Raw genomic sequence first — 14,660 nt, 5'->3', positions numbered from 1 at the left:
AGGGTCTGTCTGCCCCTTTTAGGGCCCAGAATCTTTCTCACCATTACCTTCTAGCAAGTGGAGAGAGATGCCCTCTGCTCTTGGGGGAGACACTCGTCTGAAGAGAGTCCCAGCTCTGTGCTTTGAGAGTGCATAGAAGACCGAGACTTTGTGCCCGGGGTCACTCTAGCAGGAGCCCCAACCCCGGCAGGGTTTTGAGATGTGTCTTGCTTCAGGGTTTCCTAAGCCTGAGGGAGGCTGGGGCCCTGCCCTCTGAGAGCCCAGTGGAGGGGTGAAAACCTGGGGGCCTTCCCTGGCAGCAGACACAGAGGCCCAGGTTCTTGGTGTTTATTGGCTTACCAGGCCACAAAAGTAAAATCCAGCAGCAACACCTGCCTAAAGACCTGTCTACCTGCAGGCCTTGAGCAGCTGCCCAGAGTCGGGACTCCAGAGGTCAGTGGGTTCGAGCCGGCACAGAGCTGAGCCACTTTCGGCTCTCAGAGCTGTGGTCCCTAGTGAAAGGGGAGGAGAAGGGTGGGAGGAAATGAGCCACTCCCACGTGCCCCAGGGGAGAGGTGGCTTCCCTGGGAAGCAATGGAGCCAAGCAGTTGGGCTCAGGGGCCTGATTGCAAGTCCTGAGTTCTTTTGCCCCCAAAGCACCTGGAAGGGGACTGGCAGGGGAAGCTTCCGTCCATCCAGCAGTTAAGCCTATTTCCTACTGTTTCCAACATGGAGTCAGACTCAGGCAAAGGACTTGCGAGCTAACCCCCTACGTGGTGGTAGCAGCCTGAGAGGAAGACGGCATATGCCACTGAGTCCGGGCACAGCGAGGCAGAAGTGCCCTGACTCAAGCACAGTCGACGTGGCACATGGGCCCTCAACAAAGCTTAGTTCCTTACTGCTTCCATCCTTCCCCCTTTTCCTCCCTGGAGCAGCAGTATCCCAGGCATTGTCTCTTGGAAGGATGGATTCCCTTTGGGGTAGGCCAGGGCCTCGTAAAAAAGGTGCTGGATGGGCCTGAGCTGGAGCTCCTGCCTTCTGGGCGCCTACCTGCTTCCTTGAGATCCTGACTGGAAGAGGAGGCTCCGGATGTCGGGGCCCAGGCTGGGAGGGGTGCACGGGTCCAGCACATAATGGCTGCCCTGCTTCCGACGGACCGTCTTCTTGTCCAGCCGCGGACACAGTGGGATGCAGGGCACCTGGGCGTAGGGGCTTTGCAGGTTGGCAGCTGGCAAGGGAGGAGGAGGCAGGAGCGGGGAATGCTTCAGAGCAAGTCCAGCCTTGGGAGGCAGGGGACCAGGCTGAAATCCCAGGTTTGCCACATCCTGAGCTGGGTGGGTTTGGGCAAATCACTTAACCTCTCTGAGCCTCTGGGTAAGCTGGAGGTCAGTACCCATCTCACAGAGCTGACGATGAGGGTTAAAGGGATAATACTTGCTCAGCGTGCAGCTAAATGCCGAGCCCAGCATAAGGGCTAATAACAGCTTACACAGGAGCACGTGTCTTTGTGCTGGGTCCTGGCAGTCTGGCAGGCACACTGGAGAGACTCTGGAAAGCTCCTAGCCCATCACTTGGCACACAGTAGGAGTCTAATCAATGGCACCTGCTCTTAGGGGGAGGCAGCTTTGCCCAGTGAAAAGAGCACAGGTTTTGGAGTCAGACCTGCGTATAAACTGCCCTTTCTGACACACGTTAGCTGTGGGGCCTTAGGCCTTGGGCTTAAACTTGCTCAGTTTCACTGTTCTCATCTGTAACATGGGGTAAACCTGATCGTGAGCATTAAATTCTAGCACATCTACGAAGGGTCTAGCATGCATGGGGAGTGACCGCAGTGGGTGTTCAGTAAATGGTGAGCTGGGATTGCTAATCACCCTCCCTGCTCAGTGGAGGCTCTTAGGACCAACGTGTGCTCAGGGCTAAGCCCCAGGGAAGAGTGGAGAAGGCCCTTGTCAGAACGCGAGAGGTGGGGTAGTGGTTTTCAGACCGTTGACTGATGCGCACAGTTAAGCCCGAAGTGGGAAACCGTGTCTCTCAGCTCCTGGGTCTGGCTGTGGGGCCCAGGGAAAGAGGCCAGGCGGGCAGGAGAGCAGAGTGCTCACCGTGCCCAAGGCCCTCACCATAGTTCTGCTGCTTCAGCCGGCTCAGGATCCCGAGGACCCTTCGTTCTGGGACTTCCAAGTCTGCCTGCTGGGGGCTGTAGGGAAGCTTCTTCCGGGACCGCAGCCGGCCTATGGCCAACTCCATCTCTCGGGCCTTACAGGTGCCTTCCTTCAGCTTCTTCTGGTAATAGCTGGGGAGGTAGTCCCCGCCCAGCTCAGCCCGGCTGTGTTTAAATTCACCCTTCTCCCCCCTCACTCTTTTGGAGCCCCTGTTCTGTCTGACCAGCTCTGGGACAGGGACACCAGCCCAGGAGTTAGGAGACCTGGGTTTTAGTCCCAGCTCTGCCGTTAACTCCCTGTCACTGTCTCCTCTGGACTCCAGTCACCCTGACCCTAGCTGTGCAAGTCACAAGACTTCTCTGGGCTTTGGGTTTCCCCTGCGTAAAACGGATCGAACAGTCTTCATGTTCTAGGATTAAATAACAAGGCCCATCGAGCACTCAGCAACAAGGCCCATGGAACGAGCCTGGTCAATGTCACCTATGATTTCTGTCACTGATACTGTTACTTAGATGTACACGTGCTCTGTAAGACAGCTGTGCGATTAACCTGTTCATCTTCCAGATCTGAGTTTTATTTTCTTGACTCACTGCTACTTGCCTGCCCACTAGACTGCAGCTGCTCGTGCCTTCAGCAGACACTCAGTGGGTGTTGCCTGCAGGCTGGCCGCACATCTAGGTGATGGGGAAGGCAGGGCAGGACATCTCCATAGGAGGTCCCTGCCTCCTAGTGTCCCAGCCCCTCTCTCACTCCGGCCACTGCCACAGTGACCACTTCCACATGGTCCTCGAGCAGCTTTGCACAGGGACAGTCTGAGGTGGCCTCACCTCAGCAGCCTCCTGCCTGGAGCTTCTCTGATGCCCAGAGTGCAAGCCGGAAGTGCAGGGGAATTAAACCACAGTGGGGGCCACCCCTGACCAAAGGAGCCAGCAGCTGAGGTATACAGGTTTCTCTTTCTTCTCCTGACACAGTTCTGAACCACCATTCATAGTCTCCTCAGAAGATCCTGGGGGTGGTTGACTCAATAACACATGCTCGTATTGGCTCCTCCTCTGTTCACAATTCCTTCTCTCACTCCTCCCTGGAATCCCTTTCTAAATCGACTACCTAGGCACGCACCTAGTGGGAGAGTCAAACCATGAACAAATAAATACAAGACCACGTCGGTAATGGTGGGTGTAATGAGGGCAAGTAAAAGTTGGACAGTGGGTAGTGATAAGTGGCTCTTTTGCTCACAGTGGTCAACAAAAGTCTCAGGGGTGGTGATATTTGAGCAGAATGAGGGGAGGGGGCAAGTCAAATGAATATCTCTGGAGGAACAGTCTTTCAGTCAGAGGGAATGGCATGTGGAAAGGCCAGGAGGTGGGAAAGAGCTCAGTGGGCTCTAGGAATGGCAAGGAGGCCAGAGAGGCTAGAGCCTGGTATGTGAGGAAGAGTGGGAGACATGGGTAGCAATATGGCAGAGCCAGACCACCCAGGGCTTTGAGGCAGTGGTGAGGGGTGGGCACGCTCCTCGGTGCTGGGAAACATTCAAGGCTTAAGTTGCTGGTTCTGCTGGGTTCTCTGCCTATCTCTGGGGCCTAGAATTTGGGGTTTTGATGAGCTTCACACATGGAACACAGAAAATGAATACCAGAGCCCTCACATGGAAGTTGGAGCTAGACTCCAGTGTAAAACTAGGACCTGAAAAGGCAACATGTTGATAAGAAGGATGACCTAGAAAATAACTTCACCCCACAAGTGCCAAAAGGACATGAGCAAAATGTGTGCAACTTTCTCGGTCACAATTTTAAAGGAAATTGCTCGCTCTCCACTTCCTCTCTCCCCTTCCCGCGGGCTTGAATTCAGATGTGTTGCTGGTAAATTGGCTTAGGATTGACCTAGGGAGTGGTGGAACAGTAAGTTAGAAAGAAACAATAAGTTGTGTGCTGGGCAGCCTTGTCTTCCTGCCTCCTTCTTCTGGACTGTCAATATAAGAGAGAAATAAACTATCTTGTTTGAACTGTAGTGCATTGGGGTCTATTCCTGAACGAATACCAATACAGAATTCTATACCCAGCTAACCTACTCAGCGTGAATATAAATAAACTCTTTTTGCAGACACATAAAATCTCAAAAATTTTGTATCCCATGCATTCTTTCTCCAGAAGCTACTGGAGGACATATTCTTCTACAGTGAGGGCATAAACCAAAACAGAAAAGATAGACATACAGAAAACAGGAGATCCAACACAGGAGAAGCAAAGGTAAAGGAAGATGGTAAAGGGAGATCCCACGTTGGTAGTGCAACTGCCATAAAGGACAACAAGCTTAGACTAGATCACTATAGCATAGAAGACAGAATAGGGCTGGCATTACTGACCAGTTGTTGAATCACTTCCTTTCTAACCCAAAAAAGCTACTAGGGAAACATGCTCCCATTATTTTTTAACTAAACCAAACAAACCAAGAAGGATTAAGCAAACCAAGGAAGAGTAAGGCATGCAATCTAACAAACAGAATCCTAATCAGCGGAAAGGAAGAAAGAATTCCTAGGATGACAACAGACCCCCAAGATGACAGCTCTGCAACAGGCTTAAAAAGAAATTAATCCAAAAATAAGAATAATGAAATTATTTAGAACATGCCTCCAAGAAAAAGAAACTCTAAGAAGGCACAGGAATTATTTAGTGAGTACAAAGAAAAAAAAAATCAAGGCAATTGTCAACTTCAGGAACTAGAAAGACAAGGAAGTGAAATCATAGTATAATAAAATACTCAGCTGTTAAAAATTGCATAGCCATAATAGTAGAAGCCCCCCCCAAATTATTTAGTAAAAAATGATAATGTTAGAATAGGTAGAGCTTGGGGGATGGTTGTACCAGACAGCTAAATCCATACCATAATAAGAAGTCAATAGATACAAGTCAAAAAATCACTAACCAAAATATTGGAGTACATGCATATTATTTCAAAGTAAGGAGAGAGTCAAAAGAATTTGTCTTGGGAAGGGAGACTTCAGGGAGTGGGGAGCATGGCAAAGAATGGTGTAGGAAACTGCGGGTGTTTGCTATTAACCTTTTCGGACTGTTTGGCTTTTTAAACAATGTACACATTACTTTTTTAAAGAATTAACTCAAAGGATAAAGTTACGTCAGTTGAATACTAACCAAAGGACGTTGGTATAACATATTAATATTTAAAAAATTAGGCCTTAAGACAAAAAGCATTACTAGAGACACAAACGATTACCATATAATGATAAAATATTCAATTCATCAGGAAATACAAAATTCTTATTTTTTTAAGATTTTATTTATTTATTTGTCAGAGAGAGAGACATAGAGAACAAGCAGGGGGAGCAGCAGGCAGAGGGAGAAGCAGACTCCCCACTGAGCAAGGAGCCCAATGCAGGGCTCGATCCCAGAACTCCGGGATCATGACCCGAGCTGAAGGCAGACACTTAACCGACTGAGCCACCCAGGCATCCCTTGGAAATACAAAATTCTAAACATGAAATATAAAGCAAAATGTGATAAAACTACAAGGAGAAGAAGACAATTTCATTATCACAGAAGTGATCATGGGTACTCAGCTTTGCCGGTGTAGCATCAGGGAATCCCTATCCTCTGTGTGGATGAATGAAAGTTTAACTGTAAAAACAGAGCGAGCTGAATGTGGCCTGCAGCCCATAATTTGCTGACCTCTATCTACTTACCTAAAACTAAAATCCACGGAGAAACAGAGTTTGGAAGTTGAGTCTACCAAGTTAGAGGGTTTAGGTAACACCTGGGCCTTTCACAAATATGTCCTAGCAAAATAAAAAACCAAGACTCCATAAACTCAAAGTGATCAGCCAGTAACTGCCTATAAGAACAAAAAATTAATGCTCATCAAAGGAAGAGTCCAGTTTCCAAACAAAACAGAATCCAGTCTCTAAACCATATCATCTAAAATGTTCAGGACACAATAAAAAATTATCAGACATGCATGGGGTGCCTGGATGGCTCAGTCGGTTAAGTGTCTGATTCTTGGTTTCGGCTCAGGGCATGATCTCAGAGTCCTGAGATGGAGCCCCATGTCAGGGTCTGTGCACAGTGAGAGTCTACTTGAGATCATCTTCCTCTCCATCTGCCCCTCGCCCTGCTTGCTCATGCTCTCTCTCTCTCTAAAATAAATAAATAAAACCTTTAAAAAAATTATTAGACATGCAAAGAAATAGGAAAATGTGGCCCGTAGTAAGGCCCATAAAAATAAACTCCTGGAAAGCAAACTTGAGGAAAGCCCAGACGTTGGATTTAGTAGACAATGGCTTTAAAAGAGCTATTAAAGGGGCACCTGGGTGGTTCAGATGGTTAGGCATCTGCCCTCAGCTCAGGTCATGATCTTAGGGTCCTGGGACCGAGACCCACGTTAGGCTCCCTGCTCACCAGGGAGTCTGCTTCTCTCTTTCCCTCTGCCCCTCCCCCCACTCATGTGCACATACATGCATGCTCTCTCTCTCTCTCAAATAAATAAACCTTTTTTAAAAAGATATTAAAAATATATTCAAATAATTGAAGGAAAATGTGATCTTCATGAATAGAGACACAGAAACTAGAAACAGGAAACAAATGGAAATTCTAGAACCAAAAGGTGTGATAACTGAAGTGAAAAAGTCACTGAATAGGCTTCATAGCAGATTGGAGATAGCAGAAAAAAGCATTAGTAAACTTGAAGACAGATCAATAGAAATCATCAAATCTGAAGAACGGGGGGAAAAAAAGAATTGAAGACAAATGAACAGGATACTGTTTCTGGCCATAATGAAGGAACTGGTCCTGAACTTGTCTTCCTGCGAGAAATAACTATACATGGACAAAATAGCTGAAACTGTTGTCAGATGTTGAACAATGGGCAGCACAAGACTATAATCCTTGAGAGAGGAGAAACCAATGAGGTGAACTTAACGATCTCCAGAGAACTTTGCCTGGAGGTACTTTCTGGACTGCGGTGCATGAAGTGGCACCCAGGCAGAACAGGAGACTCGCTGAGGTAAGGGGACAGACAGTTGGTGAAGATGGAGGCCACTGGGGTTAGTGTATCAGGATATCAAAGAGATGCGAGCCATGCAAAGAAGGAGTTGCCGAAACATGCATGGGGTATTCTTAAGTCTTTGGTTGCACGCTAAGCAGTACACACAGAGTGTGAAATTTTATGAAGCCAGACAAAGAACAACAACAACAAAACAACCAAGTAATTACCAGAGTTTACCTATGGCTGAGAGACACATGCGTTTCAAACAGCCAGAGCAGAAAGACTTAGTTGAACACCTGTGGAATGAGTAGAACTCTTATATGAGCTCTCTTTCAGTAGTCGGGACTCACTCAGCCCTAGAGGAGAGACTATACTGGATCTTCCCTAACAAAGCTTTAAAACCTTGGATGAGGGGGGGCGCCTGGGTAGCGCAGTCGTTAAAGCGTCTGCCTTCGTCTCAGGGCGTGATCCTGGCGTACCGGGATCGAGTCCCACATCGGGCTCCTCCGCTGTGAGCCTGCTTCTTCCTCTCCCACTCCCCCTGCTGTGTTCCGTCTCTCGCTGGCTGTCTCTCTGTCACATAAATAAATAAAATCTTTAAAAAAAAAAAAAAAAAAACCTTGGATGAGGGGCACCTGCCTGACTGAGTTGGTACCGCATGTGGCTCTTGATCTCAGGGTCATGAATGTGAGCCCCATGTTGGTGGTAGAGTTTAATAAAATAAAATAAAATAAAATAAAATAAAATAAAATAAAATAAAATAAAATAACCGTGAAAGAAAGAAGACTATCCTCAGTAACTTAACCACCTGCCCTCTAGTTCAACACTTCAAAGAACAAAATCCAGACACTTGATAAAGAAGTGCCATGATATCCAGCATCCACTCAAAAACTAAGAAGCAAGAAAGTGACCAATAAAAAAAGAAAAATCAGGAAAAAAAAGAAAAATCGGTTCATATAAGCAGACCCAGAAATGACAAAGACGATGGAATTAGCAGAAGAGGATCTTAAATGAACTATTATAAATATGCCCAAGGACTTAAAGGAAATACAAACATGAGGAGAGAAATAAAACTATGAAATAGAACCAAACGAAATATTTAAATATGAAAAATGCAATAGCTGAAATGAAAAATTCATTGGATAAGCTTAAGAGATTAGACACAGCAAAAGAAAGTATCAGCAAACTTGAATACTTAGCAATAAAATTATTCAAAGTGAAGCACAGAGAGATAATTCAGGATACAATGATCAGAGCCCCAGTGACCTCTGAAACAAGTTTAAGTGCTATGGAATTGGAGTCCCAGAAGGAGAGGAGGGGGGCACATAAAAATATTATTTATCGAAGAATGGACCAAAAAAGAGAAATAGGATTTAAAAAACTGTAAATTACAAATCCAGGAAGCTCAATGAACCCAAAGTAGAATGAGTACAAACTGAATGGACCTAGTCTCAGGACTAAGCGATGGAGCCTGAGAACTATGGACATCGTGCTTAGATTTGTTCTTTTCTGCCTGTTACGATCTGTTTTTCCTCTCCCTTTTACAGATTTCTTATTTCACAACTTCCAACTCGATTTCCTCCCCATAGTCACTAATTAAGCTTTTAATATATGAGATTCACAGGCAAGTTTCAGGTAGGGGGGAAATTAAGGAGTTTAGGGCATACCACTGCAAAACACACCACTTTGGCATATGGTTATTTTAGTTAAAAGCACTTAAGGGGTGCCTGGGTGGCTCAGTTGGTTAAACGTCTGACTCTCGGTTTTGGCTCAGGTCATGATCTCAGGGTCCTGAGATGGAGCCCTAGTTTGGGCTCCACGATCAGTGGGGAGTCTGTTTGAGATTCTCTTCCTCTCCCTCTGCCCCCTGCCCAGCTTGCTTGCACTCTCTCTCTAAAATAAATCAGTAAATCTTAAAAAAAAAAAAAAAAGCACTTGAAAAACAGCAGATGCAGGAAGGACACTCGGATCTTTCTTTTTCTTTCTAAAAGCAGGTGATAAAATTCCCACAGCCCTCTCTGTACCAAGAGGAAGAAACATTCTTTTTTTTTTTTTTTAAGATTTTATTTATTTATTTGACAGAGAGAGAGAGAGCAAGGCCGGGGGGAGTGGCAGGCAGAGGAAGAGGGAGAAGTAGGCTCCCAGCTGAGCAGGGAGCCCAATCCAGGACTCGATCCCAGGACCTTGGGATCATGACCTGAGCCAAAGGCAGACGCTTAACTGACTGAGCCACCCGCGCCGCCAAGAAGAAACATTCTTATCACAAGAGATGGGGAGCCTTGGCTGAGAGAACTCCATAAATAGACCTTGTTAAAATAACTCTTATCGGGGCGCCTGGGTGGCACAGCGGTTAAGCGTCTGCCTTCGGCTCAGGGCGTGATCCCGGTGTTCTGGGATCGAGCCCCACATCAGGCTCCTCTGCTGGGAGCCTGCTTCTTCCTCTCCCACTCCCCCTGCTTGTGTTCCCTCTCTCGCTGGCTGTCTCTATCTCTGTTAAATAAATAATTAAAAATCTTTAAAAAAAAATAAAATAACTCTTATCTTTCTTCAGTCTGCCCATATAGTTTCACTACTTCTCCACATTCACTACTCTCTGTTCAACCTAGTATGTAAGCACTCAGGCTGAGTTGCTTCTTTGGGTCTTCATTTTCCTTGTGAGGGTGCCCAAGTACATGTAAATAAGATTCATATGCTTTTCTCCTCTTCATCTGTCTTTTTTAAAAGTTTTATTTATTTATTTATTTATTTATTTATTTATTTATTTATTTATTTATTTATGTAATCTCTACACCCAATGTGGGACTTGAACTAATGACCCTGAGATCAAGAGTCACACAGTCTACTGACTGAGCCAGCCAGGTACCCTTCCTGTTCATCTATCTTATGTCAGTCCCAGTTGGAAATTCTAAGAGAGTAATGGAAAATCTTTCCTCTCCTGGACACTGAATGGCATTTTTGCTTGAATGAAGGACAAACTACGGTTATTCAGCCTTTGGTATTTGGTGGATATTTCTCTACAAGTGGACGAAGGTAGCCCATCACCTCTAGGAGAACAAATGACAGCATTTTTTTTTTTTTTTGGCTCTGATAAAATTAAAGCTTTCAAGATAAAGTTAGAATTTTGGGAAACTTAAATCCATTAACATGGGCATTTACATGTGCTTATACAAAATAGTTTATAGCAGTGAAAATGAATGAATTATAGCCACACGCAACACTTCTAATACTTAAAGACTTTTCTAATATTAATGGCGATAGTAAATATAATATCATAGTATATACGTACTAATAATATAGTGTCATAGTATATATATACACTAATTTATATATATATACTAACTAAAATGAAATGTGTCAACACCTGGGAGATACACAATATTTTCCGGATGACCAGTGCATGTTACAAAAACATTCATGGGAGAAGAGCCGTTCAAACTACAAGATAGACCAATGGACTCTTATATTTAAAAGAGTACAGAGGGCTTCTGGCTGGCTCAGTCAGTAGAGTGCGCAGCTCTTGAGTTCGAGCCCCACTTTGCATGTAGAGAGTGTTTAAATAAATAAACTTTAAAAAAACCAAAAGAGTAGAGGGGCCCCTGGGTGGCTCAGTCAGTTGAGCGTCCGACTCTTGGTTTCAGCTCAGGTCATGATCTCAGGGTCATGAGTTCAACCCCCTGTGTTGGGCTCCCTGCTCAGCATGGGATTCTGCCTGGGATTCTTTCCCCCGTCCTCTCCCTCCGCCTCTGCTCCTCCCCCTGCTTTCTCTCTTTCTCTAAAAAGAAAGAAAGAAAATCTTTTTTAAAAAAAGTAGAAGAGTACAAAAAGTTCATTCATATGGTTTCAGAGTCCACATTGCAACCACATAAGGCTCTACCACTTATCAAGTCTGGTTTAGTATCAAAGAAAATGATCCACATGATATGTGGTATTAAATGAAAAGGCTATTAAAATACTTCCTTTTCCAGTTACATATTTGTGTGGGCCAGAGTTCTTTATACACTTCACCCAAAGCAACGTATTGCAACAGATTGCCCAGCAGATAGGAGACAGAAAGCTGTCTTCTTTTCTGCCAGACTCTGAAGAGATTTGCAATATTGTCTAACAGTGCCATTCTTCTCAACATTTTTTTTTTTGGAACTGTGGTTATTTTTCATTTATAATGTTTTTTTATGTTAACATATAATTGGGATTATTATTGTTAAATAAGTTAATAGGTACTTTAATTTTTTTTCAGTTTTAAGTTCAAATATAGAAAATATTGACAAAGATTCCTTGGTGTCCTCAAAAATTTTTAAGAGTGTAAAAGGGTGGGGTGCCTGGGTGGCTCAGTTGGTTGGACGTCTGACTTCGGCTCAGATCCTGATCCCAGGGGTCCTGGGATCAAGCCCTGAGTCAGGCTCCATGCTCTGTGTGGAGTCTGCTTAAGACTCTTTCTCTCCCTCTGCCCCTTCACCACCCCCCATCGTGCTCTTACTCTCTCAAATAAATAAATAAAATAGTTTTAAAAAATGAATGTAAAGGGGTATTGGCCAAAAAGTTTAAAAACTGCTCCAGAGAAACTCTTGCCCACGTGTCCCACGAGACATATACAAGCATATTTGCACTGTTTCTACCACAGCTGGAAACTGAACATAGCCCTAATGGCTATCAGCAGAATGAATAAGTATACTGTGATATAGTCATGCGTAATTGTATGCAGCAGTCAGGGCACCTGGGTGGCTCAGTCAGTTAAGCGTCTGCCTTCGGCTCAGGTCATGATCCCAGGGTCCTGGGATCGAGACCCTCATCAGGCTCCCTGCTCAGCTGGGAGCCTGCTTCTCCCTCTTCCCCTGCCTGCCGCTCCCCTTGCTTGTGCTCTCTCCCTCTCTCGGTCAAAATAAATAGATAAAAATTTTTAAAAAGTAGTACGTAGCCGTGAGAACAATACACGATCGATAATTACTCACAAGAACGTGAATGAATCACAAAAACATAACATTGAGGAGAAAAAACAAGTAACAAAAGACTTTCTACAGTATGAGCCCACTCACGTAAAGTTCATGAACAGCTAAACAATAAAGTATTCAGGAATACAAATGAATGTGAATGAAGACCAGAAAGCGCCACCATGTATCTACCAGAATAAAGACTGACATCGCCAAATTTGCACAAGAGGTGGAGCAACCGGAACTCTCATATCAATGGTGGGACTGTAAAAGGTATAAGCACTTAGGGAAAGTTCTGGTGCGTTCTCAGAGGTAAAATACGCCTCCCTGCAATTCCCTTCCGCACATTCACCCGAGAGAAACAAAAGTATGTGTCCACGAAAGAACTTCCACAAAACTGTTCATGGCAGTTTCGTTCATTATAACCCACACTGGGAACCGCAGGGAAATCCATCCATAAAAGAACAGATGAACCAGCTGGGGTAGATGCATGAGTGGAACACTACGCAGCAATAGAAAGGGGTGAACACTGACGCCCACAACAACAGGGACAAGTCGCAAAAGCATTGTGCTGAGTTCGAGAAGCTGACCCCCTAGGACTCCACACTGTATGTTTCCATTGATGTGAAGTTGCCAAAAGGCAAAAACCAATCTGGGATGGGAAACAAGCCAGAAGAGTGATCGCCTCTGCAGGGGTGGGTTCGGAGACCGACTGGGAAGGATCGTGAGGGCGCTTTCGGGAGTGATGGTAAAGTTGCATATACCTTGAGAGGGGTTCAGGTTGCCCGGGTGTGAGCATTTGCTGAGATTCACACACTAATGATTTGTGTGTTTCACTGACTGTAAATTATACCTCAAATAATGGAAAAAAAAAACCCTCTAGATCAATGTCCATCTTTAGTTAGTGATACGTATGCTGAAGTATTTAGAGGGAAATGACTATAATTTATTGTGAAATGAATAAAAATCCGATAGGGACTGATGAATAGAGGGACAGACAGACACAAGGTTAGAACAACATAGCAGATTGGCAATGGTTGAATCTAGGTGGTGAGTATATAAAGGTTCACTGTGAAATTCTCTCAACTTTGCTGTATATTTGACATTTTGAGTAAACAAAGGGAAAATAAACAAGTGAAAATCTAAAACAGAAAGGAAGGGAATAATGGTTCATTCTTATTTGGGGAGAGAGTGCTTTGTGGATGGGGTAAGGCATATAGGGCTTCGAGGTTATTGGAAATGATCTATTTTTAACCTGGGGAAATGGACGCATGGGAATTCATTTTATTGTTTTTAAAATGATACATTCATGTTCCTTGCTCAGCGAGGAGCCTGCTTCTCCCTCTGCCTGCCTCTCATCCTGCTTGTGTTCTCTCTGACAAATATATAAAAAATCTTTAAAACAAATAAATTAAAAAAATAAAATTATATGTTCTTTAGAGTTATATATACTTAGAGTGATTTACAGATGCTGGGAGGGAAAAAAGCCCTTTTGTCTCTGGGGTTGCTAAGCTGGTGTTGCTGGAACAGTCTGCTATCAGTCCTCCGCCTCTGGCCCCATGTGACAAAGCCTGGTCTTGGTGGCAGGGACAAGTCTCAGTGTGATACACAGAGAGACCAGGTGGGCCATTCTGCCGCCAGGCTTTGCTTTTAGCCCTGGAGTGTGGATGTTCCTTTTGTATGTAGCCATTCCTTTCTTAGATTGACATCCGCCCAGCCCACTCTGGAAATCTGGGGAGGCTTCCATCTCTAGTGTTCTCTGGGTCCAGGCAGTCTCCATCACGTTCCTGTTCTGAGATTGCCATATGGGTACCGCAAGAAAGAATTCCTCTTGCTGCTGATTTGTTCAGCTGGGGGGGGGGGTGTGAGTATGGGGCTGCCAGTTGCCATCCTTCCCACTGTAGGAAAAGCCTAGCTGAGCTTTTTTTTTTTTTTTAAGGTTTTTTGGTTTTTGTTTTTGAGAGAGAGAGCGAGAGAGATCACAAAGGGAGAGGGAGAAGCAGGCTCCCAGCTGAGCCGAGAGCCCGATGCAGAGCCTGATCCTGGGACCCTGAGATCATGACCAAAGCTGAAGGCAGACCCTTCACCAGCTGAGCCACCCAGGCGCCCCAAGCCTAGCTGAGCTTGAAACGAGGGTACAGAGATGAGCAGGAGAGAGAAAGCTTCAGTGCTATCATCTGGTCTCCCGGATCCCACCACTCCTGAGGCCATGATCCATTATGTGAGCCAATCTATTCCCCTTTTGCTTGAGCCAGTTTCATTTGGGTGCCTTTCACTTGCAACTAAGAGTCCTCACTATCAAAATTCCTCAGCTGCCAAAATACGAGGTGCCATTTCTGGGTCTGCCCCCCCCAGCCACCGGCCGCACTCACTTGGTGATCTCCTCTAAGGCTGTCTCGGGCAAGGCGAGCATCTCCACCAGCAGGGACAGGATCTCAAAGAGCAGAGTGTGGGGGTTTGGGGGGGCCATGTCCGTCGGGGCGTTCTGTTCTGGGGACATGGGATGATGTCTGCCGTTACCATTTGGTACTTCTGGATGCCCACTGTCCACCAGCCAGCAGGCCGCTCCCTGAGCTCTGACTCCTCTGGGCTCATCCCTACT

General features: G+C 45.4%; 1 protein-coding gene across 1 annotated transcript in view; it reads right to left on the bottom strand.

Moving 5' to 3' along the window:
- Window positions 1-384: 384 nt before the first annotated feature.
- SPATA21 (spermatogenesis associated 21) overlaps window positions 385-14,660 on the bottom strand; it is a 29,101-nt gene continuing 14,825 nt past the window's right edge. The window contains exons 10-13 of the mRNA XM_045804296.2: window positions 14,431-14,548; window positions 2,097-2,269; window positions 1,030-1,207; window positions 385-491 (exon numbers count right to left, since the gene is read on the bottom strand). Coding sequence (XP_045660252.2) covers window positions 434-491; window positions 1,030-1,207; window positions 2,097-2,269; window positions 14,431-14,548 — 527 coding nt within the window. The 3' untranslated portion in view covers window positions 385-433. The remainder of the gene's footprint in view (window positions 492-1,029; window positions 1,208-2,096; window positions 2,270-14,430; window positions 14,549-14,660) is intronic.

This window comes from Ursus americanus, chromosome 33, assembly GCF_024610735.1.
Source record: "Ursus americanus isolate L20-20 chromosome 33, mUrsAme1.1.p, whole genome shotgun sequence".
Taxonomy (NCBI): Eukaryota; Metazoa; Chordata; class Mammalia; order Carnivora; family Ursidae; genus Ursus; species Ursus americanus.
This window is presented reverse-complemented; position numbering and strand designations above follow the sequence as displayed.